The 12,132-nt window shown below is 35.8% G+C and overlaps 1 protein-coding gene across 13 annotated transcripts in view; it reads left to right on the top strand.

Moving 5' to 3' along the window:
* CDC42BPA (CDC42 binding protein kinase alpha) overlaps positions 1 to 12,132 on the top strand; it is a 321,871-nt gene that overhangs the window by 223,337 nt on the left and 86,402 nt on the right. For all 13 annotated transcript variants that reach the window (XM_070501689.1, XM_070501686.1, XM_070501687.1 and 10 more), the window contains 2 exons: positions 3,277 to 3,524; positions 8,168 to 8,273. In XM_070501689.1, coding sequence (XP_070357790.1) covers positions 3,277 to 3,524; positions 8,168 to 8,273 — 354 coding nt within the window. The remainder of the gene's footprint in view (positions 1 to 3,276; positions 3,525 to 8,167; positions 8,274 to 12,132) is intronic.

Genomic DNA, 12,132 nt, shown 5'->3' with positions numbered 1-12,132 from the left:
AGATCATTTTAAGACACTTGTTACATGCCACAAATCTTTGCAGTATGAGAGTCATTTCTTGCCTCATTAGTAGATTGTTAGTCATGTTTTCTCCTTGTGGATTATCTCTTTGTCATTTGCCCAATTAATTTTGTAATCTTAATGTTTTTCTTAGCAGTTCATATAAACTCTTTGCATAGTGAAAATTGTACTTTTTCTTATATTTTCTGCAACTATTTTACCAATTTATCATTTGCTCTTTAATTTTGGAGAAGATTTGTTTTAACTTTCCTTGCTGTTTCTTCTGTTGCTTCAAAGCTTGGCTTGTCCTTTTTTCTGAATTTGCTAAGTATGTAATTCTGCTTTTTCCTGGTTGTTTCTATTTGGTCCAAAAATATTTAACTAATCCATTTGGAATTTGTTTTGCCAAATGGTGTGATGTGAGAATCATTTTGTTCTTTTATTGCTAGCGGTGGTTCCAATTCCATTAATTAACCACTGCCTTCCTCAGTGATTGAAGATGTCTTGTATATTGAATTAAATTATTTTTGGATGGAAATGTGTTACACTCATGCTTATTAAAGATTTATAGTGTATTTTAATATCTGAAAAGAATATTCTCTCCCCTTCTGTACTCTTCTTCCTTTTTCAGGATTTTCTTTGGTATTTTTGCCAGTTTATTTTTGCCTGTGTACTAGGAACATTTGCCTCCATCCCACACCCCTGCACTACCTCCCACATTTAAAAATTTTTTTATTAGATTTACAAGGAAGATACTTTGAGAAATATTGAATACATGTACTTTTAATCTACTCTTCCAAGTACTTGATATTTCTCTATATTGTTTCAAATCTTCTTTTGTATCTTTTCTAAAGACTTGTAGTTTTTTCATATAATTCAGACAAATTATTCACTATTTTTGTGTGTGTGTGAGGAAGATTGGCCCTGAGCTGACATCTGTGGCCAATCTTCCTCTTTTTGCTTGAGGAAGATTGTTGCTGAGCTAACACCTGTGCCAGTCTTCCTCTATTTTATGTGGGATGCCGCAGCCACGTGGCTTGATGAGCAGTGCTAGGTCCATGACTGGGATCCGAACCTGCACACCCTGGGCCACCTAAGTGGAGGGCGCACACTTAACTACTGCACCACTGGGCTGGCCCTGTTATTCACTGTTATTGGTTCTCATATGTGTGTGTGTTAGTTTCTGGTGATTTTTGTTTGATCATTTTTGCTGCTAACAATGAACTTTTTCCTGTGTTTTCTCGTTGCTTGTTCTGCTGTCTAGAAGTACTGTTGTCTGTGTTTTACATGCTGTTGTTTTACTCAACTTTATCGGTTCTAACACTTTTCAGTGGATTCATTTGCATTTTCTGGATGAACAGTTATATTAAATGGAAATGATAATAATTTTATCACTTTTCTTCTAATATTCTTTTCTTGTGACTATTTCACATATTACTTGGTCAGACTAAATATCTGAAAACTAATACAAAGTAAGAGAGATAATGGAAAACATCCTTTTTGTTGTTACTATTCCTGAATGTATTGTATGCACTTCTGGTTTTTCAGCAGTAAGTATTATCTGTTTTTAATAACGTGAAATGGCTACTTTTTAAGTTGGGAGAATTACTGTGCTGTCTTTTTGTTTGTGTTATTGTGGGACTTTGGGTAGTATTTGGAATTGGTATTGGATTTTATCAAATACTTTTAGGCAGGGGTACCTACTGAGATTATCATGTGGGTTTATTTTAACCTGTTAAAATAATGTAATTTTTGCACATTTATTAATGTTTGCTAATAATAAATCACCTTCAATACCTGCAATAAAACATATTCTTTTGTGGTAGATTGTTCTTTTTACAAATGATTGAATTTTGTCAGCATTTTGTTTGGCTTTTTTACGTCCTTGTCAATAAGTGACATAAGTCTATAACTTCTTTTGGTGGTATCTTTGTTAGGGTTTGATTTCAGGGTAATTTTTACTTGAAACTTGTAGTACATGATGTTGCTATCCCAACAGCCAAACTATAGTAAACAGAACAGGAAACTAAAGTGTTCTTTAGGTGATTAGAGAAATGAAAGAGTAGTGTAGGTCAGTGGTCAGTGCTGCAGATGTCCATTGAGGCTCATTTTCATGGAGATGCGTGAGATTAAGAATCTGACTTGGTGTGGCTCTTCCCAGTTTCAGCAGAGCTTGTGTGCCAGGCTGCCTCAGAAACTACTGGGCGGTCTGGGTCTTGCATGTGGTGGGCACTTCATAAGTAGTCTTTGGATAAACGGGTGACTATTACAGTGGATATCCCAGAGACATTTCTCAAGCCCGCATTGATGCCTTTGGTTTTTTAAAAATTGTATACCCAAATGTGAAGAAGCCAGCGTAGTTTTCTTTTGACTTTAAATCAACCACTGTTACCAGTTTTTTTGGCTTTAATACTCGCTTCAGAAAAGGACACAGCATCCTCCAGAGGATTTCTTGTTGTCATTAAACATAAGCCTGTAGCTTCTTTGGGTTTTGAAAGTTTTATTGTCGATCATGTGGGAAAATAAGTAACATATGACAAAGTAATAGAAAAGTTACAAAGCTCTGGAATTCTTACAGTCCTAATCTCTGTCTGTAAGTTTCTGTTTACCCTTTAGCTGTTACCTGGAAGAACCTTCAGACTTTACATTTTCCTTTCTTCCTTATTACTGACAGTATATTTCAACCTAATTTCTGAAAAGATGACTTTTTACCAAATTTCTCCTTAATGCCCTCCCTAAATGGGAAGAGACTATCCTGTTCTTTAGAGTGGGTCTGAAGGTGTTAGATAGACCTGTGTCGTTTCTCCCTGGACCGTTGAAGAAGCCCCTGCTCTTCTCTCTGTGTGCATTCTAGCTCTACCGTCCTCTCCCCTACACGTGTATTTATGATCTCTTATTGGTCCCATGTCAGAAACAGGATGCAGGTAGATTTTTCCCTCACTCTATACACCAACAATAATTGTATATAAATTAGAAATGAAATGTAAAACAAAGAATTATATAAGTACCGGCAGGAAGTACAGATGAATACGTAATCTTGGCGTGAAGAAGACTGTAAAATACGACAGCCATGAAGGGAAATACACTGAGAAGAATATTGGCAACGTAGGACAGGCGAAAGGGTAATAGCCTTAATAAAGAAAAGGTTATTTTTATGTGATAATAGAAAAAATAATATTCAGTTATATGACAGTACTTTATATTATAGGAAGAAGGTATTATTTGCTCTGTTGTTATTCTTATAGACGAACTAATCTTTTGTTAATACTTCTATAGCAAAAACAGATTAGTTACTCACCAGGAGTATGCAGCATAGAGCATCAGCAAGAGATAACCAAACTAAAGACTGATTTGGAAAAGAAAAGTATCTTTTATGAAGAAGAATTGTCTAAAAGAGAAGGAATACATGCAAATGAAATTAAAAATCTGAAGAAAGAACTGCACGATTCAGAAGGCCAGCAACTTGCTCTCAACAAAGAAATTATGATTTTGAAAGACAAGTTGGAAAAAAACAGGAGAGAGAGGTAAGAATCAAGTTATTTACTCCTCTAATAAATATTTATTAAATGGCTGTTAGTGTCGGGGACTAGACATTGCTAGGCAGTAAGCGTATCCCAGTCCTCAAGTAGACCAAAGTCAAGGTTGCTAAATAGAAAATTGCAATACAGTATGATGGGAAAGCCAGTGGGTAAGTATAGGAACACCCATAGCAGAGGCATGAGAGAGAACTTTGCTATGTCTAGGTTTTTTGGACAAAATTATTTCTAAGTTAAGATCAAATAAATAAGAAATACGTAAGAGTGTCCAGGCAGAGGTAGCAGGATGTGCTGAGATCTAGAGGAAAAGAGGAGCATGGCCCATTCAGAAAATGAAATCTGTAAATTATGTGGAAGCATAAGAAGAAAGATTAGTGTGGTGAAAAATGAGACTGGCAAGGAAAACAGAGGCAACATCATGAACGAGTATAAAGAATCTGAACTTTATTCTAAGGCCGTGGAAGGAAAATGACATGATTACATTTATATTTTTGAAAGATTGCTCTTGCTACTGTGTGGAGAATGGATTGGAAGGAGCTGAATGCAGATAGGAATCTGACTGTGAGAGATGAGGTAGCTGGACCTTAGGTAGTGAGAGAGAAGATGGAGAGAAGTGTATGGATTCAGAAGGTCTTCTGAAAAGACAGAACCTGGATGACATCGTGACCAGATGTGAGAAATGAGGAGCAGGAGAAATTATCAGTGATACTCAGGTTTCTAGATTTTAGGCAACTGAATGTATGTTACTGTCATTCCCAACTTACATTGGAAGACTAAGTTTATTCAGTTTGGTATATTCATTCAACAAATTTTTAGAACCTACTATGTGTAAGGCATTATTGTAGGCACTGGGAACACAGCAGTGAACAGACAGAAAGTTTGTCCTTATGGAGCTTTCCTTTAGTTGTGGTGAAAGACTGTGAACAAAATAAGCAAAATATAGAATATAGTAGATAATGTAAATGTCAGGAACAAAAAATAAGTCAGAGGATGGGGGCTATGAAGCATTAAGGGGGAGGGCTAAATTATATATATAGGCTGGCCAGAGAAAATTATACTAAGAAGGTGACTTCTAAGTAAGAACTGGATAAAATGTATGTATACAAATGTATGAGAAGAACATTCTACGGAGAAGAACCAGTCTGTTAAAAAAAAAACGAGAAGGTGAAACTGTAGAGATAGTAAAAAGATCAGCGGTTTCCAGGGGTTGGGGGTAGGGTGGCATAAATACGCAGAGCACAGAGGATTTTTAGGGCAGTGAGACTGCTCTGTATGATACGATAATGGTATAGTACACATGACATTGTAGGACATATAGGACACATGTCATTATACCTTTGTCCAAACTCTGAAGTGTACAACACCAAGAGTGACCCCGGATGTAAACTCTGGAGTTTGAGTGATGACCATGTGTCAGTGCAGGTTCATTGACTGTAGCAAGCTTATCACTCTTGTGGGGGATGTTGATATGGGGAGGCTGCGCCTCGGGGCAAAGGGTGTATGGGAAATCTCTGTACTTTCCTCTCAATATTGCTGTGAACCTAAAACTTTTCTTAAAAATAAAGTCTATTAAAAACAATAAGGAGGCCAGTGTGGCTGAAGTAGAGTTAAGGGGAAAGAATAGTAAAAGAGGAGTCTGAGAGTTAATGAGGGGTCATGTAGAACTTTGTAAATCATGTTCGGTTGACTTACAGTCTTTCCTCTGAGTAAAACCATTGCAGGAAAGTATTGCAAGATTTTGAGCAAATCGACAAATGCTGAGTTATGTTTTAACAGGATTACTCTGCCTACTGGGATAAGAGTATTCTGAATTAGATAAGAGAAACAGCAGTGAAAACATTTAAAAGGCTATTGCAATAATCCACACAAACGATGGTGATGGTCTGGGCCTAGGGTGGTGGCAGAATCGGTGGTAAGAAATGTTCAAATTCTAATGTTCTTTAAAGGTAAAGATAATGGTTTTTGCTGGTGGACTGGATATGGGGTGAGAAAGAGGAAGAATCAAGGGTGATACTAAGGTTTTTGGCCTTAGCAGTTAGAAGAATAGAGTTACCATTTAGAGAGGAAGACTACAGGAGAAGCAAGTTTGGGATGAGAGTATTATCAGGAGCTCATTTTAAACAAGTTATGTATGAGAGGCTTATTGGACATCCAAGTGGAGATGTCAAGTAGGCCATGGTATAGAACAGCTGGATTTCAGGGCTAGAGATAAAATCCTGGGAGTGTTTATCACTCACATGATATTAAAGTGGTAAGACTGAGATCACTTAGCCAATGCGTGTGGATAGAAGAGAGGTCCTAGGACTGAGTCCTGGGGCACTCCAATCTTTACAAGTTGGGAAATAAGGAAGAAACAGCAAAGTGGAAAGAGAAAGAGCCACAAGAATGATAGGAAGAAGACCAGGCAAGTTTGGTGCCTGGAAGCCATGTGATGAAAGCATATCAGCTCTGTCTACATGTGAAATGAGATGAGATCTGAATCAGATAAGATAAGGACCAAATAGTGGCAGTTGAGATTAACAATATGAAGGTCATTGGTGACTTTGATAAGAACAATTTGGAGGAGAGCAATTGGAGACAGAGAGTATAGATAACACTGCTATTATTTGGAGTCTTTTATTGTAAAAGCAAGCAGTGCAAGGAGGTAGGAGCTGGAGGAGAAATTTATCTCGAAAGAAGTTATTTTGCTTTTTGTTTCTGTTTTTAGATTGGAGAAATAACACCATCCTTGTAATCTGATAGAAATTATCCAGTAGATGAGTCAGGAGAGGGAGGAGAAAATTGCTGGGGCAGTGTACTCGAGCAGATCCATGAGTGAATGGATTGGCCTTCACTGTTTTTTACCTGCAGTAAGAGAAGAGAAGTAGAGTATATGGGCAGAGAGGAAGATGGAAAGGGGGCTGGAAACTTGTTTATGTCTTCAGCTCTCTTGAGTTGGGCATGTTGAATTTGAGGTCCTTGGGAGACATCTTTGTGGAGATGCCAAGTCAACACTTTGAAGCCCAGAAAGGCTTCAGATGTAGATTCAGAGTTCGTCAGCATAACAGATAATAATTGAAATCAGGTAGTGTAGTAGATGCGATAGCTCAGGGAAAATGTGTATAGAGCAGAGTCAAGCACCTGAGACAGACTACCTGGGAGCACTGGATTTGCGGGAAGGATGAAGGAAAGGAAGTTCACAAAGGCTGCTGAAAAGAAGTCAGAGATGTAGGCTGACACTCAGGAGAGCGGGCATCACTGAAGCCAGGAGAAGATAGTGTTTCAAGAGGGAGGGAACGGACAAAGCTGTCGAAGGGAGCCAGTGGATTGGATGTAATAACCATTAGGACAATGGTGAGTTTTGAGAGAACGGTTTTTTTTGAGGTTGTAGCAGAAGCCAGATTTGGGTGTTGACAGTTAGATGATGATAAAGTGGATACAGCAAACTCTCGAGATTTCGAGATGATTATCAGTGAAGGGGAAGACAAGGAAAGTGGAAAATGAAGTGTGACGTGGGATTTAGGGGAGACTTTGTTTGTTTTGTTTGAGAGAGACTTAAGGTTTGTTTAATGTTAGCTAATGGGAAAAAATAGCAATGGTTTTCCGCAGAAAGTTTACTCAATTTATTCATGTACATATTTTTCTGGAAGGAGACTCATTTGTAATTTTTCATATTTTTGTCATTGTTTATTTTTGGGGGTTGCTTCTGAATCAAGAAAGATTCTTAAACATAGCCAAATTTCACATTTTGACTATAGATGATAGGGAAAGTGGCACATTTGCTTGGACACAGGATGGTTTATTTTCCTGGAATTTATAATTTAAATTATAGTTTAATATTCAACAATTTAGTAGTCTAAGGGAGTTTTAAGATTGAATTTTTAAAAATCAACCATTACTTATGTTCTTTGTTGACTTGGAAGCAATCATAAAATTACCTAGAACTGATCCACGTTGAATTTCACTTGCTGCTAACATTCTCCATCAGACTGCTATAGATGTAAGCCTCTTCATCCACATTCCAACTCCATGTTCGAAACTGATTCCCTTTCTCCCTTAGGAAGTTTTTAAGAAGTCTCTCAGAACTGTGTTTACCTCTAAGGGTGAATCAGTTCTGCCTCCCAGGACTGTCATTTTAAATAGGTTTTCTAATATTAAATTTGTGCATGTGTGTAGGTGGATAAATACTTAGGTAAGAAGGAAGGAGAGAAGGAAGAAAGGGCTGCATATATTGAGAGAACTGGTGTAAATTAGATTGTGAATTTTGTGCAATCCAGAGCTGAGTATAAGGAATCATATTGTGGTCCATCTCTTCCTCTTTCCCTAACCTCCTCATTTCTCCATACTTTCTAGTATGTACATAAGCAAATACTCACGATGAGGAAGTCTACAAATCACAGCGGTCTTCCTCAGATTTTCAAATGGAAACAAAGTAGATGTTATTAGGCAGACAAATCTATTAATTAAAAGGAAATGATGGTGACTTAATTTTAAGGGAAAAGATTATGATTTGAAACCGTCAGATATAAGTGACTTTTCAAAATAAATTCAAATTCAGAATTCTGTGTATGGTACAATAGCCAATCTGGGATACCATTATTTTACCTTTGGTTCAATTCCTTTTTTTCCTTTTGTGTTTTGAATTGTGTTAGTCAAAGTGAAAGGGAAGAATTTGAAAATGAGTTCAAACAACAGTATGAACGAGAAAAAGTGTTATTAACTGAAGAAAATAAAAAACTGACAAGTGAACTTGATAAGGTGAGTGATTCAATCTCATTTCTCTTTATTGAATACATGCTAAACACTCAGCACCGTGATAGAAATTGTGGATATAATTTTATATTCGTGTACATTTTTTGTTTAACATTCCTCCTTATAGGCAAGGATTGTTTGTGTGGTACAGGCAATTTTTTATTCAACCAATCTGTACAGGAGTCTTCTGAGAGAGGATTTTGTTGATCTCATCTTATTCTTTGTCCTGCTTATTTTCTGAGCCTCTATTCTGTATTTCACTTTCCACCTATTCTCTTTTTTACTCTTTTCTCTCGTGTTGGCACTTAATCTGTCATGGCTGGCTAAGTTCAGGCTGGCCCTTAGCAAGAGCGGGATCCGTTAGCCACACTGGAGAAATTCTGACAACTATGATGTCATATTCATGCTGGAGAACTGGTAATAGCTAGAAATAGTACCGTTGGCGGGTAAGAACCCAAAGAAACCAACTGCCTAAACTCTGTAGCTTGAAGAAAGAGCAGAACCTTAGATTAAACTTAAAAGTAGCCAGATTTATGAACAATTTCAAACACTTAAAGGAATGTTTTTCCATTTCGTATCTCAAATTTCTTGAACTGCTATCATTTTACATTTCTTGTGCCAGCTCTTGAAACAGTTGTAAAAAATCCTAATATTAACCAGAAGATTTAATAATTTTATTTACATTTAAATAAGAAGGTTTGGATGATGGTGTTTTATAATAATTTCTAGGATTTTCCTCCAATAAAAGTATTATGTCAATTAGTTATTCCAATAACAGATTGAAAGACCATGACTAAGTCATAAAAGAGAGACTTCATTCTATTTCTGTTTTCTGTATATCTTTCTCTCACTACTTTCCCCATGATTATTTAGTTTTCTGAGCATTTAAAAATGGCTTTGCTTGTTTGGTTGAAAACTACTTGAGAACTCTGTTAGTTCATTTTGTAAAGTCTTGGAAAGCTGACCTACACAAACACTGGAAAGTGGCCAATAGTAAGTAGTACAAATGGATTTTTTAAACTATGAATAGAGTGTAAACATGATCATATAACTCTTAGGTTATTTCCACTAAAATAAAACTAACAATATTTGAACTTTATCCAAATGGGTCACATAATTGTTATTTCATGCATTTGACTAACATCACTACAAAATTAAACATCATTTCTGTCTATAAGACAGAATTTAAGAGTCTGTTAAGAGTTACCTTGAGGTAGGAAATATTTTTAAACTCTAGAAGCCCATTTCATGTAGAGTTTCTAAGCAAATTACCTAGTAAAAGATGGTACTATAGTTGAAGAAAAATTGTATTGGAAAATAATCAAATTGAATGTAGATTAAATCTTATATTTACTCCTTGGTTTTATTTCATTATTAACCATAAAGTTCTGCTGAGTTTACCAAAAATACATATTTAGAGATAATTTTTAAACAATACTCTTTTGATTCTGATGAGACCTGAAGGATAAAAATAAAAGCCTATCTCCTAAGTTTATAAAAATGGACCATTACCTTTTCTTGCTAAATTGAAAGATATGGTGAAGGATATGGGTGGAACTTTGAGAGAAAATTTGTATGGTTAGCAAGTGTTTTGTGAAGATGACAGAGAACTATTTATTCCCAGAGAAATAGGGAAGAATCTGGGGTTTCTACTTCCATTTGAACCTCTTCTCTATTTTTCTCCTTTTATTCAGCTTTTGCTTCTCTCACAGCTTAACTCTCAGTCCACCTAACTTCACATCTTCACTGTCTCTCCATTTAACCATCTTCTGGTTTGGTGTGAATTGAGTATTTTCTCCAAGAGGGATAACCCAAGAGTAGCGTTGCCACTGGTACGCCAGCTGTTACACTGGGAACCAGCTTGGAGAGAACTGAATTCCTTCTCAACAGAGCTTCAAAGATGGAAGCCAAAAAGCAATTATTGTGTTAATTTTGAAACATATAACTCAGAGATTCTCACATTCTCATTTTTAAACTCCAAAAATAAAAATTAGAAACGAAATAGAAAAAAAGATATTGATATTTTCAGAAGTTTGTAAGTTCCACTTTTATTAAAAGATAATTTATTGCAAGTGAAACTAGCCATATTTTACAGGGAGTAAAAGTAAATGGTTTCTAGTAAGAAAACATATCATTTGTATCTTGTTTTAAAATTACTATTTTCCAAAAAAGGGAAATTACGAAAAATGTGGAAAATATTCAACATGAAAGTTACCCATGATCTCATCACCACAAAGCAACTATTTTGATATGTTCTTTTCCAGGTTTTGTTTGTATACATGTTATTGCATAATTGCAGTCATATCTACATTCCCTTTTCTAATCTGCCTTTTCATCTAAAATGTTATGAGCATTTTCCCATATTCCCCTGTAGTCTTATAATTATTATAAGCCAGATACGTCGATGTACAAATGGTAAAACCTTCTCATTCCCAACACGCAAAATGAACTGTTACTTAGGCAGAATTAACTATGTGTGGATCCTCTGCTGAGTTACTTTATAGAAATCGTTTAATTCTCGCAATAACTCTCTGAGGTGTACCCTATTCTCACCATTTTGTAGATGAGGAAACTGAGGCAAAGGGAGATTAAGCTACTTTCCTAATCACAGAACTAGGAAGTGGCAGAATGGGATTGGAACACAGGTAGTCTTGTTCCAAAATCTATGCTTTTGTTCAGTAATAATGAAAAGATTAACTTTTTTCTGACTAGTACTAAACAAATCTGTTTAAAACTACTTATAATGCTTGCAACATGGCAGTGGAAAATCTGCATTTCCTCCTCTTCTTGCAAATCTCCAGTTGAAACCCCAACCACAAGTCAGTTGGAAGGGCTGTCAAAAGTAATGGTAATCAATAAAGGATGTGTTTTTAGGCATTGGGGAAGACACTGCATCTGCAAAATTCTCAGAAGCAGCTGGTTGACTTCTGGCTGTGCTAACATGAAGAGATTGATGAATCCTCTCAAAAAAAAAAGTTTCAATGTGGACACAGTGTCAAAAACAATAATTTCAGAGCTCTCAGAATTAACCAAAGGACGACAACTGCAGAACATGGCTGAGATAAATTAAGACTATGTAAACAAATGGAGAGATATACTACATTACTGAGTTCAATATTGATTAGGAAGATTCAATATTGTTAAGATGGCAGTTCTCCCCTAATTGATCTATAGATTCAGGGAAATCCTTATCAATATTCTAGTAGGCCTTTTTTTTGGAATTGACAAGCTCATCCTTAAATTTATAGGGGAATACAAAAGGCCTATAATAGCCAAAATATTTGGGGGGATGGAAACAAAAGTTGGAGAATCTATCCTATGGAATTTTGAAACTTACTATAAATCAACAGTAGTCAAAAGACTAGTATTAGCATAATGGAATAAAGAGTCCAAAAATAAGCCGTCATATTTTGGTCAGTTGATTTTCAGCAAAAGTGCCAAGGCAATTCAATGAGAGAAGGATAATCTTTTCAACAAATGGTACTGGAACAATTGGCTTTCCACGTGCACAAACGCTAACTTGGATCCTTACCTCATACCATATACAAAAATTAACTCAAAGTGGATTATAAACTGAAATATAAGAGAGAAGTATAAGAGAAAAATCTTTGTAACTTGGGGTTAGTCAAAGATTTCGTAGATATGACGTTAAAAGCACAACCCATGAGAGAAAAATAATGATAATTTGGACTTCATCAAAATTTAAAGACAACATTAAGAAAATGAAGAGACGTACAGAGATGAGGAGGAAACATTTTCAAATCATTTGTCCGATAAAAGACATGTTCTAAATATAGAAAGAACTCTTAAACTCAATAATAAGAAGTAATACAAACAACCCAATGAAAAAATGGGAAAAAAATTG

The sequence above is a fragment of the Equus asinus genome, chromosome 30, assembly GCF_041296235.1.
Source record: "Equus asinus isolate D_3611 breed Donkey chromosome 30, EquAss-T2T_v2, whole genome shotgun sequence".
Classification (NCBI taxonomy): domain Eukaryota; kingdom Metazoa; phylum Chordata; class Mammalia; order Perissodactyla; family Equidae; genus Equus; species Equus asinus.
This window is presented reverse-complemented; position numbering and strand designations above follow the sequence as displayed.